Source organism: Passer domesticus, chromosome 1 (assembly GCF_036417665.1).
Source record: "Passer domesticus isolate bPasDom1 chromosome 1, bPasDom1.hap1, whole genome shotgun sequence".
Classification (NCBI taxonomy): domain Eukaryota; kingdom Metazoa; phylum Chordata; class Aves; order Passeriformes; family Passeridae; genus Passer; species Passer domesticus.
In genome coordinates this window covers 39,937,120-39,957,018 of record NC_087474.1, presented here as the reverse complement: position 1 = coordinate 39,957,018, position 19,899 = coordinate 39,937,120, and the positions used below count along the sequence as shown (strand labels likewise).

At 38.1% G+C, this 19,899-nt stretch overlaps 1 protein-coding gene across 10 annotated transcripts in view; it reads right to left on the bottom strand.

Moving 5' to 3' along the window:
* RBMS3 (RNA binding motif single stranded interacting protein 3) overlaps window positions 1-19,899 on the bottom strand; it is a 704,594-nt gene that overhangs the window by 78,460 nt on the left and 606,235 nt on the right. For all 10 annotated transcript variants that reach the window (XM_064415155.1, XM_064415140.1, XM_064415145.1 and 7 more), the window contains 2 exons: window positions 11,638-11,744; window positions 513-559 (listed from right to left, as the gene is read on the bottom strand). In XM_064415155.1, coding sequence (XP_064271225.1) covers window positions 513-559; window positions 11,638-11,744 — 154 coding nt within the window. The remainder of the gene's footprint in view (window positions 1-512; window positions 560-11,637; window positions 11,745-19,899) is intronic.

The following is a 19,899-nucleotide window of genomic DNA, read 5'->3' as shown; positions in this document are numbered from 1 at the left end:
AAGTAAAGAAGAGTGTTGCTCCGAATATTACCCTTAAATCCCATCTGCTCACACACTAATTCAAGGCTTTCTCCCTATCTAGCATTTTTATTCAGACAATGACATGGAAGGAAGCCAGCCTGCAGAAAGAACCCCAGATGAAGTAACAGCTCTATTATTCAAATACTTTGGAATCTTCAATGATTATTTTAACAAAAGCCAAGTCAGTAAAGGGAAACTTTACTGGTTTCCACTTCATGACAGAGAGAGATTAAAAAGACATCTACTAACATTTGCCAAACAGAGATGGAAACTATTAGAAAAAACAACTTCCCATTCAAATGGATATTGCAAACAAGAAGGCATAAAAAGAAAAGAAAAACTAAAGAACATGACAATATAGCATTATATGCTTCAGAAAAAATATGACTGAGTGGATTTGCTTTTCAAAAGGTTTCACTACAGACAGAGAAAACAGAAGATGACATTCAAAATAATTTTTAAAAAGACATAAGAAAACATGCATTTCTTACCCATTCTGTATAGCAGCTGTTGGATCGTAAGTCAAAGCCATGCCAGCCTGCACATAGTTAGGGAAGAAAAACAGATTTTTACTATTATTGAAGGAAAAGAGGAAAAAGAAAAAAAAGATATGAAACATATTCAAAGGCAATATGAATAAAAACTGTATGCAACTTAAACAGAAATCTAAAATCTCAAGGGAAGCTCAGATGGCCAAAAGCAGCATGGACAGATTGGGTACCTCCCCATCCTGAGAGATCACTGAGGAACAGATCTGTTCAGTGTGTTGGCTGCCATCTTTCCACAACATTTAGGGAAAATGGTGGGTTTTGGTTTTTTTTTTGCACCAGTATCAATTAATAACTCAACTGAGATTAATGATTTTACAGCTGATTACTCACTATAACAAGACAGGCCCAAATCCTGCTCCTGCCTGTGAGATGGATGGTTGGGAAATATTCCAAAGCCAACTTCATGAGAGCTTCACAGGAAGGAGTCTCATCTTTCCTACAAAGGTCACACTCTGTATGACCCCTGCCTACAGCTTCCGTGAGGTGTAACTCGTAGTTAAGAGTTAATTCATTACCATGAGACAAGAAACAAAAAATGGGCTGTGAAGCAGAAAAGCTTGAGCTTTCAAACAAGGCTTTTAAAATACTTCAGAGGTCTGGACAGAAAAAGAATTTGTTAATGCATTACACAGAGCTTTTCTGCCATTTACCACCAGGCAGACCGTGACCTGTGCAAAAGAATTTGGCAGTGTCAAAACATTGTCCAGCTAACAACTGTCATCACTGCCACCGTTAGCAGACATATCCACAGGTACCACAGGAAAGGCAGTGAGAAAGCTGGGCTGCAGAGAGTATTAAGCACTCTACCTTATGCTCCAAGATAGCAGTCAAGGTCATGCAGGAAAGACCTATTTTTCCCCCCAGCATTTACTTAAAGACATGGAACTGACAATCTCTCCTCCCACGTACTGCATTTGCTTTGACTTTTTGCCTTCCTTATCGATTTTTATCCCTCCCTTTGTGAAATGCTTTCCAATGTGAGACTACCAAGAGTACCGAGAAATGGAAAGAAGTTGTCCTTTGTGCAGGGTATGAAGCACAGTGGAGACAAACTCTATTGCTCAAAGTGCTGCTCTCCCTGTGGGAGCAGCTGAAAAAATGCCACAGCACCATCCCACCACAAGACACTGTATTCCTCTTCATTTTTCATACATATCCTATGCTTGTTGCCTGAGACGGGCAGCATTTTCTTCAAGGACAGATGCTTTACCAACCACGTGGCATGGTCTGTGCTCCTGCTGGGAGCTTTTCGTGCCCCTAAAGCCATCTACCAAAGTACTTCTGAATAATGGCACCTGCCCCCTTCCAGATGGCTGCGCAGACAGGTCAGGAGAGCGCCTGGGCTTGGCTGGTTCCCAGGCAGGCAGGTGAGCAGCCAGGGTAAATGCACTGGTGACGAGGAGGCGGACAGTGGGCAGCACTCCTGGAAGAGCTGGGTTAGCCCAGCAGCTGCAAACTGGTCTAAGAGGAGGTGGTCCAAATTTCCAGAGGCCAAAAATAATTTCTGATGTGAAAGACCAGGTTTCACACTACTTTATGCTGCCAAAAAAAGGCTCATGTCCTTATTAAATTTGTATATTTCTCTCATTATTCTTTTAAGCAGATGTTAGGGCAAACATTTTGCTTTGTGAAAATGCCACTGTTTTAATAAAGTATGCAGTCTCTCCCAAGCAAAGGATAATTCAGGAGACTAAGTCCAAGTACACGCGGCTATTTTTGAAAGAAGTATTGATTTAATACAAAGAAAGGTAAAACGGCTATTTCTGCAAGTTTTAAATGTCAGAGAACTGAATTTAGGGACACCTAACCCGCTAATGATTTTGATGTAAAAAATAAATTAGCTTAGAAAATTGTAATCCCTTACTTAACTTGGTTTTATATTCTTATGTCTTATGCATGCTCAGCACATTATACTGTTTAGTAAGGTTGCATTAATTACTAAAGGAGATGTAGAAATTTCCAAACAAAAGAGAAAAGAAAACTTTTTGGCTGCAATACATTTTCAAGGAAACATACTGTCTTGCTTTCCTTTCTCTTTTCGACACTTATAAAATTTGTTATTGGTCTCTTTTTCTATTCCTGCAACTTAAATATGATGTACAAGCCCTAGTGGGACAGAAAAACTAATTTTAACTTTTTTTTTTTAATACTCTTTAAAATAACTTAAGATGTTCCCTTTAAATTGAGGTGTTTACATTTTACCTCTCATCTCACGTCTACTCAGACTAACAAAAAATCCATTATAATTTCTTGGGAAAGGACATATTCAAGTTTTCTAAATTAAGGAGTTTCTAGATCTAGTTGTCCTTAGAGTTGCTGGGTCAGGGCTCACTATATCCAGCAGCTAGCATTAGTGACTGGGAATAAAACGGCAACAAAGTACGTGGATCTGAGAGGAAAAGTGAAAACAAACTACTGGTCATATTTTAGTTTCTTTGACATAAATAAGAGTGAAGGTGCAGGAATGAAAACCTACAGCAGCTCTTTCACTTGCTGTCTACATGAGACCTGCAAACACATTTGTGCTGCTTTCATTTACTTTTCTCATGGGTATTTGAGCACATGGTCATGGCATGGAACTCAGCTTGTCCTCCAATCCCATCACACCCAGACCTGTGTGCGGGTCCATGCAGACAAACTACACAAACCCAGTTGTCTATGTTGGTATTAAGAACAGGGGACACAGCTGTGATCCTGAAGAGTACAAAATATGATAGGCTAGACACTCATCTCCTCTTTATCCACATCCCATATCCATCCTGCATGGAGACAGATTACAAGAATCTGTTCAAATCCTTCAGCAGTGACCACTATAAATATCACCATCACATTTAACAGTAAATGAAAAGTCTCACATTAGACAAATAGGACACAGCGTGTGGCAATATGTGCATATGGTAACCACCTGCGGCTGGCCCGGTAATATTGCTAATATCCCCCGTTGCTGCATAGCCTTAAACAGCTGCTATTTCAAATAGCTGCTAACACAGGACTATTTACTTCTTCCTCATCAAGTTGTATAATATCTCCCCACAAAATTATGCTGGCTGGAAGCCCAGGAGTGGCAGCACTTAGCCTGGACTGGTCAAAGATTTATGGTCTGAAGCATCCTAATTCATCAGGAATAAAAACTGATGAGCAATAATAACTTACTGGAAAATTATCTGAACTTTCCTCCATAGCAGACAAACAGGAATTCCAAAAATACCAAGTGCAGAATATTAGGGTTGGCCTCAGACTTCTGTGTGAGAGTAGTCTAGCTCATTCTGTTAAAATCAGAATTGAATATAGCCTTCATAGTGCTAATACAGGCTGAAATACACCAAGCACTGGCTGATGCCTCTATAGCAGCCCTCTGCAGTGCTCAGACTGTTTTCTGCTGGGCCTTTTGGTTTGCTCATGTCTCAATAGAAGGAGAGGGTCTTGCTCTTTCTTCTCGTAGTAACACTTGCTGATAAAATGGCACCTGGGGGAGTGGCACTGATGATGTAATGTGACTTTAGGAAAGTATTTGTCAGATAAATCTTCTATTAAGGAACAACTGAACCACATAATTTTCATGCCACTCAGCCAGATAATGGCCCTAGACTCAGCTACTGAATTAAAACACACTAATAGAAATAAAGGTAATTCTTAATAACTACTGATCTGTTCAGAAATGTGACAAAGAAATTAACTCAGCGTATTAAAAATATTGATTTTTAATAAAAAGATTACTTAAACCACAGGAGTTTATTTATCTCTTCTTTTTAACAAAGTGTATTGACTTAAAGGACATGTGGAAAGCATGAAAGTTTTCGTTCTTTTTTGCTGCAGTTTTCTAACTGATGACATCAGTGAAAGAGATTCTAAGAACAAGTGAATCTCTTGTTCTTAGAATCTCTTTCACTGATGTCTGCACCTGTCTTTAAATTTAAGTTCTTTCATTCAATAGAGAGAAGGAAATATCAAAAAGCATCTGGAAAACAAGGGTTTCCCCAGGAAGTTTGAAGGCCTTTTGTTCAACACTTTACTGTGAAAATTTTTCCATGGGCAAAGACAAGATGTTCTGCTTCTGGTTTGACATTTTCCCCCCTCCTTTTTATCATTTGAACATAAATTATCTGATCTTCAATATCATGTGAAATTAAGTGTGTTTATTATTTCTCTACCTAATCCCTGTGATGTCTCACAAGAAAAAAACAGTGCAGTGTCTGTCTTCCAGCAAACATAAATATCCATAAATGACCAATTTCTTCTGTGCATCTTCAGTACAGCCCAGCATCTCCTGTGTTGCTGGGAAGCTGCTTTCATGCACAACTTCACCATCATATCCCCATATCTACTTTCAGTGTACAAGTCTATCCCACAATGTGCAAAAATTCACCACAATATCAACCTGCTAGAAGATGCGCTACTCCTCCTCCTCAGAGGTGAGGCTTCCACATCATCTCCTCAAACCTGCCCTGGCCAGCCTCTGCCTAGTGCTGGAGCACCTCTGCCAGGGCAGGCTGCTGCCACTCCAGGATCTCAGGCTGTGCAGGAGGCCACAGTCCATTGGAAAAAATGGAGAAGCCTAGAAATTATAAAAGGATGAAATCCGTGGATGTGGTGGGCTTTCCAAGCAGAAGGTTCCCTGGATTTCTCCTCTGTAAGGTGAAATTTGGAAAGGTAATGTTGTACACTTGCACTTAAGGGATTTCAGTGATGAACTGATGTGGGAGTTAGACTAAAAGATAAGTCTCTCCTCCGAATCTCCACTGACTCAGAGCTTCACCCTTTCTCACTGCCATCCCAAGGCATGCTTTTGGCTACTACAGTGGAATCAATTGAAATTTCAACACTCAGACTCCTGTACTTATTTTGTTTCCATCACTAATATCTGCCAGGCATCACAACACAAGGATCTCTTGTGCCCTTACAGAAGATACCCTTATTGAAATGCTTTGAAGAAAGAAGAGAGTAGGGAAAAGAAATCATCAACCCAGATGAGATTAATGCAAAATACTGATTTTATAAAATAAGTTCAGTCACCAGTAAAGTTAACTTGGCAGAATTCCTTTCTTTGATTATTTAAACAGTTCTGACAGAAATATTCAACATTATTAGAAAGACTTCTTTAATAGTGAATAACTGCCCCCATCTTTCCTTTTTAGAGAAGGAGAAACTTAGAATACAAATGTGACACCTCTTAGATATCTAGATGCATATGAAAGGAATGGAGCATTTCCCAGTGATGTGTGCTCTTTAAGCAGCTGCAGATTCTGAGGGGAAAAGTGTTGTGGAGAGGAAAGTATATACTACAGATGCCAAACTTGGGAAGTGATGCATGAACCTCAGAACATCAGAGACTGCTCTGATAAACACAATAACAAATTCAGATACCCAAATGAATGACAAGAAACCCTTTTGTCTTACAGAGCTGGAATGGAATTCTGACATACACAGCTTCTGTTCTTGGGATTGAGTCTCCTTCTTCCCACTTCAACTCATCTAATTAGTCAAAATACAAGTGCTGAAGACTACAAAATTGACAAAAAAAAAAAAAAAAAACAACAAAAAAAACCAAAAAAACAACCAAACCAAAACAAACCAAAAACCCCCAAACAAAACAAAACCAAAAGAGAGCATATATAATATAGCACAACTATTCTGTTTCCACAGCCAGTCAATACATTTAATCATGTCATCTTCAGGTCTATGAATTATCTGCTTTTGGGGATCTGGCATCCCCATTTTGCTCTGAGTGTGGTCCAGTGCTGTATCAGCTGTGTATTACACTCACATTGGCACACTACAGGTGTGTGCTGCAGTGAGCTGGGAAGCCTTGTAGGGGCTGGCAGCACTCCTGATATCTGCTGGGGATACAACAGAAAAAGGTACATCCTTTTCCTGTTTCCAACATTTGTTTATTCTGCCTAAGAAAACACTGTTAGAGCAGCTGAATTTGGAGGAAAACCCAACTTTTCAGAAAATCTCCAGGGCAAATGGCATGACATTTTTCACCAGAGAAGGAAATTCAAAGCTAAAATGAAAACAAAGAAAACTGATCTCTAAGGACAGGTACACTGCTGATTCTATTTTAACTGGACCACAGCCCTTTTAAAATCCTGATTGCATTGACAGTGATTTCACATAGGCTATTGGTTTAAAATATTTCTGTGTACTTTATAAGCTAAAAATCCAAACTGGTCTTTGGTAATTGTGCCACTGAAGCATCTTTTCAAAATGTTGCCCACAGCAACAGCACCTTGTGTCATTATTCTAGGTCTTTTCACCTACTGGCCAGTTATCTTTCACCCTGCTCTTTCTCCCTCTGGAGAGAGGGCTTCTTTTCAGGTTCAATGCCTCTCTTTGGTAAACTGAGCTTTTGTTGAAAATACCCATGCAAAGTGCCAACGTTTAACTTACAGGCATGCTAAATAAATGAAGTAAATGTCTTTGTGGGTGGTTTACATATGAGGGTACTAGTGCTTATCTTGACAGAACTGGGAATCGACTCTCACAGCAAAGAAAAGTTACTTGTCTAGGTATAAGAAAAGCTACTGGTCTAGATACTCAGGATTATGGAACACAACTAAGGAGTACCTATCTCCTTGGAAGCATAAAAACAATCCATGCCTGAGTTATAAAAGCCTGGAACAGGACTACTGATAATTTCTAAATGCATGTGCTGGTAAAGAAGAGACCTTTGGCACCAGGATCAATTGCTTCAGCCCTTCACTGGTACTGACTTTATAAAAAAATTGGGAAGTGTCTACAATTAACTATTGTATGTTTTTCTCTCTAAATTGCTGTTTGCATTAGGCAAAGTTGTAATGAATAGTGGATAAAAAGAGAAACTGTTACAAAAACAACATTCCCAAACTAACAGGTCATTTTATTTTTTAAAGAAAGAATTAAAAACATGCTTAATAGTTTGGATATTTCACAAACGATCTTGAAAGAAAATAAAGGAGAAAAGAGTAAGGAGGAAGAGAAGAAATTTTGGCTCTTTAGAAATAAAAAATGTGACTTAGATTGTGGAAGCAAAAAAACAATCAATGGAAGAATTATTAGTGGCAATTATTGAATATCATTATAGACATCAGACCAAAGTCAATGGCAATTATTGAATATCATTATAGACATCAAACCAAAGTCAATGCATTTAATGCTTCATCTCACTGTTGTGATACATGCAACAACAGTGTAAGGGTGGTACTCTCTTACAAGACAATGCAACTATTTAAATAGCACAAATTTTACAGAAACTTGCAAATGAAATATGAAAGAGTTCAAAATACTGTGACCATTAAAAAAACCTTAATCACAATGGGTTGACCAGATGTAGAAAAGCTACAATTTCTAGAAAACAGTAATAAACTTTAGGCAGAATTCTCCCTGTCTACCATGTAATTTTCAAATAAACCTGCTCTTTAATACATGTATCAAAAGACTTTATTTCTGAATAACTAAAACAAGGTTTCATTAAATCTGCAATAGAAGATTATGTTGCAAAATTTATGTTGCAGTTTTTAATCCAATCTGATCTCATTTTGTGACTACACTTGATTCCCTGGGTGCATTTTCTACTAAAACAATTTTGGAGGTTTATGTCACCCACCTTTAGACTTGTCAATTGCAATTTAAAGGTAAATTGAATAGAATATTTTACAGACAGAATTTGAATATGATTATCCTCTATCACCATCTCGATATAATTTTGTCAGGTTAAGTTTCGAAACAGAGTGCTTAATTAAACCAGTATGAGGAGAAACTAGCCCAAAAAATGAAATTACTGAACTTTGTGCAGAAATTATGTCACTTGCTGGGTCAGAATTTCACTGCAAATATTTCTAACACTTGCAGGTTTCACTGTACATTTATTACACCTGTCTATTAGATGCCTAATTTGACAGCCTTATATAAAGCCATCACTAATATAAGCTCTCAGCTCTGTAGTCTAGAACTGGTCAACCATTACAAATACTCAGTTAAATGTCTCAGTAAATCTGCTGAACATTTCCTGAGACTCCAAACAAGAGTGTAAGGGTAAGGACTAGAAAGCACTATTCACGATCTGGCATTCTTCCCTGGTTACAACTGGCCAAGTAACCAAGCACCAAACCCACCACACCCCCCTCCCCCACCCCCGATCTCCCAGAAATCCCTAAAGGAATTCAGTGTATTCCTAAATAATTGACTTTAAAAAGGTAGGAAATTTAGCAGCCAATCAAAGTATTTCTGTATGGTTATTAAGCAATCTATAAAGATGTAAGATAGGAATAAGATTTCCTTCTGCGTTCTGCGGTATGACCTAACAACTTCACAAAAAACAGAAGAAATCCTGTCTTATAAAATTCCATAGAAGCTCTCCACAAAAGAGAGCAAAACCTCTGAGAACAGCATGACCAGAGACATAACACTACAGCAAACCTGCTCCTCCCCACTAAATCTCCTGCCATTCCCTCCCTACAGCAGAGTACTGGGCACAGCTGTCCATCTCTACTTGGCACGCTGAAGTTTGAGGCCAGTGACAGAACTGCTGCTGTCATTTCTGTGGGAACTGCCCTTCCGAGAAATAATCCTTCTGCACGCTCAGTGCTAATGCTGGTTAAACCTCAGAGGTTTTAGAAATGCCCTTCATGAAAGTGTTCAAGAATGCAAAGGCTTATCTGAACAATAGCCAAAATACATCTTGGTCTGGATACCACAGGATTTGGCCAGGGTGGGAACACTAAGGGAGTAATCTCTTGGATGCTGTTTCAATACTTTCCTTTGGGGAAGAAACCAAGAAAGAGCAGAGGTGAAGTTACTTCTTGTCATCAGAACTAAGACACTTGTCATAGATCAGTTGTTTTTCACTACTTACTGCCTGTTCTTTTAAAAAGAAATTAAAAGAAATAAAAACCTACAGAAGTAACTGTAGGAAGGTTACTCAAGTGCTGCTACCTAAAGAACAACGGAATGGTACAGTGTTTTTAGAATAAGATTGTTAAAGGACAAAGAGTTTGAAAAACCTTATTGCATATGAAATAAAAGAGTAATTATACAGAAAGATTTTACATTGGAAATAAGAAAATTAACAGTGGGGAAGAAATTCAGTAAATGAGGGACCCTAAAAGAGAACATGCATTCTTGTTTTTGATGCTCTGGGTAGTAAATACCCCAAGTGCAGCAAGGTATTAACCAGATGTTAGTAAACAGACAAAATCTGAGAAAATCTAGCCCGAAATATTTCTGAGTTTGTGTCTTTACCATCTTTTCATGTTTGTACATTATACCATGACAACAGCTCTGTAGTTTACTGTGATCAACAACAAGAATTATGACATCCAGCACTGAAAATCAGTTTTTAAGTGTTGATACTGCAAACACACCAACCACACCCTGCCTCCAGGTCACCAGGATATCACTGCGCTTAATAGGCACCACTCCACTAGCAACAAATGAACTACACAAGATGCAATAAGCTGATGCCCTGAGGCCACAGGCATAATGGTGACTTGCTGGCTTTTAACTTTATACTCTCTTTTATTATTGATTTGAACTGAAGGAAGTATAAAACAGCAGCGATAACAGCTATGATGGCATTTACTTTTTAAACAAGGATTTAGAGGCCTTTAAAATATGGATTGTTGACCTTATTGTTGTCTCCTACACATAAATCTTTGTTTTTCAAGCTATGTATAGGCTGACCTGAGTCTACTTCTTGAAGTACTTTTTGGGCACTTGCTCCTCAATATGACAAACCATAATGGCTCCTGAGAAGATAACTCAATTTTTTGAGACATACGGTGTAAGATAGTGCAATGAGCCTTTGGAGACTGCTGCAACGTCCTGTAGCAAACGTGTCTGCCACACTGGGATTTTTCGGGCCACAGAGCTAAAAATGGACCCTTTGCTGTTGGAGCCATGTAGAACAACCACAGGATGGTGGGAGAAATTTCTGCACTTTCAAAAGGCCTTTCTGTTTGTTTTGGGAGCTCACCAATAGTGCTAGACCATAACCTATGGTCTGAAAAGTATCAGCTAGAAAAATCAAGTAGTTATGAAAAAGCAGAAATACTCTAGAAACATGTAACTCAGAAACAGCAAATAATTTTCTTTTTTTCTTTTTTTTTTCAGTTTGCCTTGTAAAACTGCAGTAAACATAGCAACACTCACCCCCACCCCCGAAAAGAGACACCTTCCCCCCACTGCCCCCACAATTTGCATTCTAGAGGAGCACAATTGAGACCAATACTTTTTTTTTTCCTTGAAGGCTTAATCATAAACACAAAGAATAGCTGTTTAGGATAGAAATACTTGCAAGTCCTTCAGCCTTCATAGCTAACACCATGTATAAAAAGAACTGTAAGTAGATCTACCTTATTTGTTCAAGTCTTTTTTTGGTAATATATTTCAAAAACAGTAAACACTCTCGAAGAATAAAAAAAATGCCTTTCTTATTTCACCTTCATTTGGAGTCACTTCACATAAAAGAAAATAGAAAAGAAACTCCAGTAACAGACTATTTGCAGCAGAACAGTGAGCAACCATTAGATTACTTTATTTTAAAATGTTGTATACATGATGCAGCTGAGGCTACTGTAAATTGCTTTGTCTTGAACAGAATGAACAGCTCAGCTCAGATAAGCTTTCGGAAAACTTTTACATGGACCCTACATCTGGATGCACATCTCTCTCTTTTGGAACAGCTCTCATATTCCCTAAGGATATTCTACCACCAGAAACTAGATGGAGGAAATAACATTGTTGAGTTGCTTCAGTGCAAATTGATTTGGTTTGTAAAAGGCACACCTTGGCTGCTGATGGCTCACCAGTAAGAGAATCCTCAGCTCAGGTCTGCCTGCAGAGTACTCACAGTGGGACCAGGCTGTGCACAGTTCCACACCAAGCTTGGAAATTCTACTTTCCTGTAACTTTACACTCTGCACATTATCATAAACCTCCATCTCCCCACTGCTTACATGGCTTTTTCTGTATGAAACTATTACATTTTGTGTGCAATCTGATTTCTTCACAGTCTGAAAGGTAGACTTCCAGGTCTGTCGCTGACTTCTGCCAAACCCCAGGAAAATAATTGCTACGTGGCACTTACCTCTCCTTCTCTGGGCCACGGCCTTCCATTCTGTGTGTATTTGCTTTGATTCTGGCGCTTCTTTTGCCCTCCATCAGCAAATTTGCACAGCAAAGGCTCAGTGGGGGCTGTGAAGACAAGAAACCCAGTCTATATTAGCATCCCCCCCAAAGAAAGTGATTATACCAGCAACAGTAGTGCTTTGTAATACTGATCTTTTGAAGTAAAATCTTGCCTTCTGCAGATATTTTTTGCCTCTTTTAGCCTTGACTCCACTGGCAGCTGTTCTTATTAACTAAGCTTCAAAAAATATATACTGGCAGCCCTTAAAAGAATTTAGCAAATATTGTTGAAAAAATAATCAGCCTACGCAGAATGTTAAGTTGCTGTAGTGGAACAGTATAGTCAGGCATTAGTTCCAGCTAAGTTAGACACGTATTCATGACCAGCATTAGTGCAAGGATAAACACTGCTCTACTAAAGCAGCTTTCTGTTTTTAATTGTAAAAACTTTGCAAGAACTTGCTTAAGGAATAAGTGTTCTCACTATTTTGGTGTTTCTCAACATCCAGTCCTTTAAAAATTTCACTAAACAGAATTAAATGGAAACTTTTGCCAAGCCCAGCCGAATCAGCTTTCTTTTTCCTCTTAACTCCTTCTTTTAAGCAACTTGGCAGCTGAGAAAACCCTTTTCCTCTCCAAGTGAGATCTGGGGTGTATGAATACAATAGTCAGGAGGGGCCAGAGTCCCAGGAAAAAGGATAAACAGAGCGCTGCACACCCCAAAAGGCAATCCACAATAGGGCCCCCTAGAGAAGAAATTAACACATCAAACGGGCCCAACAGGAAAGGAAGTTGGTGTCTTGGGATCTCTTTCCCATCTACCCAGCTTTTCACAGACTCTGAAAATATTTTTTTAGCCAAAATTTTAATTACTGTGCTAGTGGGAGCTTGTCTCTCCTGCTTCATCCTTAAAAGGAGGGCCGAATTCTACCCACTTAGGTTTGTGTTAGGGTTGTACTTTATTGCCTACATCAGCAGAGAAATAAACCAATATTTGGCCTGTTTGAAAGAAACCTTAAAATCATATGTCACATCTGAGTCTCTTCAGGAATCTTTGAGTTCCCAGGCATGATAAGTCTGTAATTAATTAACCAAGAGTTTTCATGGAAAAACTAAAAAATCTGGTTTTTTTTTTCCTTCCCATTTCCTGTTTCTGGGAGGCTAGAAATGTTGAAAGAATACAACTGCAGAGACATGAAGAAAATTTTTGGGTGGGGGGAGCTAATCAAGTTGTTCACTTATTTATTTGTAATAAAAATTATGATTTGGTTAAGGGACAAGTGCATGTGGTATTAAAACAAGTTAACCTCCACCACCCTCCTGATTATAGCCAGTTCAAAATGGGTCAGAAAGTATAGATTAAAACTGTGATAACTTAAAAACTGCAACCAAGAAACAATGCATGGAGAGACTCTCACATCAAAACCACAATTTTGCATTGGGACAGCATCACTTTGGCTACTTCTGAAGCTATAACAGCTTTGTTTTTTCATTACCATTTTACCAGGCTAGTAATTTCCAAGGTCACTAGAAACTGACCTGCAGGAAACAATCCTTTATTGGCAGAAAGCTCGACTGTGTGACCCCAGAGGTCCTTCCCCACCTCCAACTTTGATTATTACATCGGATTTTTCTAGAAGCAATGCTCAGCCAACCATTTGAAATTTAAAATAATGAAGGTTTAAAAGCATCCAGGTGGCTATGGAGATTCTTTCTGCAGATGGAGAGACTTCACAGGGCTGATTGCCCTGCGCTTTCACTGGTTTTACTCCATGGCATGATGCTTCATGATTTCAGAGTGCTTACTTAGAGTTCACTTTGATGTGATTGTGAGGGAGGAGCAGGTGCTAAGCCAGCATTAGAGAAAGGCCTATTAAACATCACATCTGAAGCTTCAAAAGCTTTTTGTTTTAAGCACTGAACAACTACCAAGCAACATATGATACCATCAGGAGGACCATGCAAAAATCATCTGCACAATGGATATTTACACATGCCCTGATCATCTGCTAATGAACACATCTGGTGTTAGCCCATGTACTGTGATGTGGTTTATTTAACAAGCTAGGAAATCTACACATCCTCTCCCTCTATATTAGCCAACCACAAATAGGAAGCTGTTACCATTTCCAGAATTCCCCACTCCAGCATTACCATCTGACAACCTCATACTTGTTAATTAGTGGCTTCCTAAGGTTGATTGAGATCGAACAGAGCTACCAAACAACTTTACTAACCCCATCTAGAAAAAATGTAAAAAAAATACTGTATAGACTTTTCAGGAGGTTGGAAAGAAGGTGGAAACGGACAATGCTCTACAGAGGCAAGTTTCTGCATAGAAGATCATATTCCTCTAGGATAAACTGACGGTAATTCTTTGGAAAAAATCAGTCTGTGTTGACCAACATTAAAAAAGTAAAAATTTCAAAACAAAATGTTCTGACAGGAAGAGAGAGCCCATATAGGATGGTTTTGGGTTGAGGATTTTCAGGGTTTTGTAGGTTTTTTTTCCCCTAAACACAGGCATGTAGCATCAAACAAGACAGAAAATTATCTTAATAACTCTGAAGTGGTTCTAATGGTTACACCTGGAAACAATTATAGTCACCAACATATATATATCTATATCAGCAAATTAATTATGTCTCTTCTTTCAGGACATAAAGTAGAATGTAAAGTTATGGGAGCTCAAAGATGTTGCTCTAAGTACACGGAAGAACTTAAATCTTGGTTTACTTCAGCCCTTTAGAAATGTTTTGTAAGAAAGGTTCTCTAGGCTTTCCAAGACCACATACACCCAAATATTAGTACCATCATTCTTTCTGGTCAAATACAGAGCAACAGAAGATACTAGAAAAACCACATCCCATTTCACCATGAAAGCATAATTATTTCTAAGAGTTCTTTTTTAATGGTTTCATTAAATTTCCAAACTACTTTAAAAATAAAAAAATTACTTCAGCCAAGAAAAGGATCACAATTAGGTACCCTGGTTATCAATTTAAAAAAGAAAATATTTAGAAACTAGTCAAACAATATCAACATTAGATGAATAATATTTATGGGTTGCAGTAGAAGTGGTATATTTCACCCCAAATACTTCAGAAAGAGAGGAAAGAAAAAAGGGAATATTTTAAATTTTTACGTTTCTTTTCTTTTCCATTCCATGTAGACAGTCTTCAATTTATGGAGTGCATTTTTACTTTTCTCTTTTTCCTCTGTATGAACACATGGACTGAAAAAAAAAGCCTGTGTCTCTGCCTCTTCTCTCACCTTTTGTACTTCTGACTTAATAGAAAATGTAATTTGGATATCTGTAGATGTTCACATTTTGAAGTGATAAGCAGATCTTTTTATATGGTTTTGACATGCTCTAAGTTTTAAGCATATGTGGTATTTTGAAGCATATCTGGAAAATCTACTGTTGCTATTTTCCTGTTAAAAAAGTGAGAATTGATTCACTTGAAACAAATTTCAGGCTATTCCATCCTGATAAACTCTTTAAGATAGAAGGCACTGCTCTTTCATTGACTTCTACCTGACAGCAACAAACACAAATATCAAGAATAAATAACTGCTTTAACCTGAACAAGGTTCATTAAGCCATAACCCATTTTTCAAGGTGAAGATTTAAATGCTTGCTGCAGTTCCCATCCAAAGCCTTCTCTAGTTAATAAGACATAAATAGTGCTGAACTTGGCTTTCAGTCTTGAGAAGGAAGTGGGATCAAATTGATAGTGCTTCTAAACAGCGTTTGCCAAGATATTCAGGGCTGCCTTAGGAGAGGGCAGTAGCTGCTAGTGTTCAAATTCTGTTCCCATGGAAGTCAATGGCTAAAACCCTATCTCACTTCAGTCAGGCCTTGAATTTACTCTAAGAGTTCAGTGGAGGTGAAAGAGAGAGACTGGTTTTATGTCAATCAAGCCTGTCGATATTGTTGGAGTTCCCTCAGGAGATCAGCTTCTCATGCTCTGCTACTTTAGATGGACAGATTGTGCAGACAAACAGCACAGAACTGCCAAAAGGCTGTTAGTATCACCAAAAGCAACACTGGTACTTAAATAGCACAAAAACTTCTGAAGGAAGGAGAAGGGGTAACAGTGCCCCCTTCTCAAATCTGGCAGTCTCTAAGAAATGTTCCAGCTCAGGAAGGGAATTTCAATTAAACTGGAGAATTCAACAAAATAAAGCAAACTCCTAACTAATTCTGAATACATAATTTCCGTATTCTTTCATTCATCGGAAGGCAGATACACTTGAGCTCCTACATGTGCAAAAATGTATATATTCATGAGCATGTGCTTCATAAAGGAAGATGAAAGCTGTCATTTGCATTTGGTGAGACTTTCTCATTATTTCAGGTGCTCTGAAACTTTTTACTGTCTTAAGAGTTACTGAGAAAAGCTTGTTCCCCACTGTCATATAGCATCATCTGTCCAGCAATGGCAAGAATTACATATACAAAAAGAACTAACAGGACATTTTAATGCATTTTAGCTGCTTTTACTGTGAATATTTTTGAACACAGTATTTTCCGGCATGTCAGGAAGAGTTTAGTCTCTTCTTCTCATTTTTTTGCAACAATGAAAGTTACATTTTCAGTAAAAACAGCCATGTGCATTGTGAACATTCATGTGGGTCTTTAGTCACCTCTATTTTCTTAATCTGAAGAAAAATAATTTAAAAGTCATTGGTATGACAATGAATGGTCAGTGCACAATTAATGATCTTTTTCAAAGCATGGTTTAATGAGAAAGTTAGATTAATTTCTTTTTCAGCCTTGGCAAATCCTTCTCCACAATAAAAAACTGCACAGTAAAAATTGGGTTCACAATTAGATCAAGCACTCATACTGACCAAGTTCTGACAACTATTTTAATTCCTAACTGCCTTCCAAATTTTAAGTAGTTTTGTAATATTTTCATGTGCAAGTCACACAGAACATCTGATTGAAGCACCCATATAAGAACCAACCTCTTTGTTTCAGATCTAGCATTTACAGCCTTTAGGAAAAACTTCACCTTATGGTAACATCAAATCCTTTTTGTAAGGAGGCAGTATTTCACAGGGAGACATGAGAGACACAAAAGCTGTAGAGCAAGGCAGGACAGAGCAAGTTTAAGTTTTGATTTAATATCTGGGCTCAGATGGATGTACCCAGCAGGACTATGGTGTTTATGGAGCTTTACAGAGTTTATTTACAAAATGAATGTTGCTGTTGTAAGCTTTGAAAATGTAGAAGTTTCAGGACTCCATCAATAGTCACTCTCTGCTCTAGTGAGTCCACTTGCTTCTAGGAAAGTCCTGCCATGGAATACTTTTTCATCCCAAAATCATAAATAAACAAAACTTGAACGTCAAGGAAGATTATAAAACAAAACCATAGCTATTCTGCTCTTGGGAAATGAAGATGAAGAATTACAAAAGATGGTATGTGATAGAATAGGATGTGTAAGGACAAAGTTTTAGCTGAGTAAATAATATGACAAATAACCACTTCATCCTATCCTGCATGGAGTTGTTAAGGACAGAGTAACAGATTTTGCCCCAGAAGTCCATGATACAGGATGTGATGGCACAGGAGAGAGTCTTAATCTTTACAAGAGCTAGCTTTTAACTGAAGTTGAGCCATATATAGCATATTTCATAGAATCATAAAAGATCCATAATATATGGAATCACAGAATATCCTGATCCACTAGGATCATCAAATTCCATCTCCTGGTCCTGCACGGAACAGCCTCAGGAGTCACACCATGAACCTGAGAGTGTTCAAATGCTTATTGAGCTCTGTCAGGCTTGGTTTTGTGACCACTTCACTGGGGAGCTTGTTCCAGTGTCCAACACCCTCGGGGTAAAAAATCTTTTCCTAACATCCAGCCTAGACCTCCCCTGACACAACTTCAGGCCATTCCCTTGGGTCTTGTCACTGGTCACCACAGAGGAGAGCTCAGTGTCTGCCCCTCCACATTCCTTCATGGGGAAGTTGTGATGAGGTCTCCCCTCAGTCTCCTCTTCTCCAGGCTGAACAGACCAAGTAACCTCAGCCACTCCTCATTCAGCTTCCCCTCAAGGCCCTTCACCATCTTTGAAGATTTACCAGTATTTTAATTAAACTTAACTACATTCTGTTAATTTGATTTGTACAGATTATTATGAAAGCAAAACAATGAGTTACCATTGTATTTTAGTTTCTGTAAAACTTCACTTTTACAACATAATTACAGAAACTGGGGAAACAGTTAATAGAAAAGGACACCAAAATGAAGAAATATAGAGCAAACATCTATTTGGGTAAACAAGGAAAAGGAAGTGATCTACTTTTGATAAATTGCATCAGAGCTTAAGTAATTATCTCTTGTTCACCTCTTTGTCTTAAGAAATGGGAAGCTATCCTTTCATCTTTTTGTAAAATAATTGTTTCTAAAGAGCAAGAACATGTTAGAAAATAAGAACAAATCTCACAGAGAAATAATGCGTCAAGCAGAAAGTTAGGACTTCCATCCTGTGAAACAGAAATTAGAGCAGGTGGAGCAGGTGTATGTGTACGTGTATGTTGGAGAAACAGCATGCCAGCATGGAAGTGTGGAGCAGATCTTGCTGCAATCAATCTAAACACTCAAGCAACCACATGGAAAATTTCTCCTTCATCTTATTGTTGCTGAAATGTCCATACATATTTGTTAGAGCAGACTGGAAAATGGAGTCGCCTTTGTATAAGAAGCTGTAACATTCATTTTACAGTCTGTTTGGGTTTTTTAAAACTCTTTTCCTTTTTAAATTTTCAGTGGAACAGTGGACTGGGAGTGCCTGATTCAGACCTCTTAAAGTGCTGCATTCCAATCTGCTGATAAGGAGGAACTGTTGTAAAGGTTATAGGAACAGATGCTTCAGTATGGTATGGAAAGTTAAATCAATCAAAATAGCAAAACTTGAGATACAGTATTAAAATCATGCTGAAATGTTGTAATATGATGGTCTATTTTTATTTCGCCAAACTCTATTTCTCATACAACTCTAGTGCTGGTCTCTGTTGGAGAGAATGAATGCATGGTGGGCAAATCCAGAACACAATTTGGAATTTTATTACTTGATTTTGCTAACTATTAATTATAAAATACCCTGCACTTTAACATTGGAGTCTTCCTTTATTATAAACAAAAGGCAGAGCTCACAGGAATTAGACATTCTCATTGAACCCAAAGCCTCTATACTGAACCAAAGTTTAAATTTGAGGTAAGTGTAAGCAAGAGCTGATGCAGGCCCATGGGTTTTGCCAAGAAATTAGCTTTCTCAAATTTGATGATACAGCAAAGTTCTGACCTATTCGAGGTCCCCAGCAAAATGCTGAAAAATTCCAGCTGTAGTTCACCCTTTGTAACCAGTGCTGTGACAGCTCTTCACAATCTTTAAACACTGGATGAAAAGAAAGTGGAAGGAGTGATTTATTTTGCAGTTTTAAAATTTCTCCAAGAGCCTTTCCAGCAAAAGAGTAGGACTTCTTAATGAGTGACTATGTAACCAAACCAACTAAACACATGCAACAGTTTGCAGAACTAATTTCACACACCTATGCTTAAACTCAGTGATTTTTTTTTTCTGTGACTTTTAAAGAGGATCTGTTGCAAACTAAAATTTAGGGCACACGCTTTTAATGTGCCAATTCTAATTGCAAAACATCTAATTCAGCTGGATTAATATCTCCTCCAAAAACTACTTTGATAGACTCCCTTGGATTCGTGCCTCATTGGAAAAGCCACATACAAAAAAAGCGAGACGGTATCACATTTTGAACAGGAGCATTTGTCACAAGTCATTGGAATCACTTCACATATTATCTGTGAGATAGACAATAAATAAGAATTGAACTGTTAATTTATGTTAAATAAGGAAAGCCTCTGACTTGCTCAATCATCACTGTTAAAAAGTGAATGCTTAAAAAGCCCACTCGCCCTATCTGAAGAATTTTTGTGTAGAACTTATGTACTCTAACTTCCCTGTTTTTCTATCTTGCCAGAATAACTAAGCAAGACGTGGAAGAGCGAAGAGTCTATGTAGTTCTTGTAGGAACTATGCAAATAATCAGTGGAATAAAGATGTATGATAATACAATTGTCCCCTATCAAGAGTTTCTTCCCATTGACAAGAGCTGACAGGTGTGAACAGTTCTTCAAAACAAACCAAACAAACCAACAAAAATTATATTTTTTATGGTTTTGTA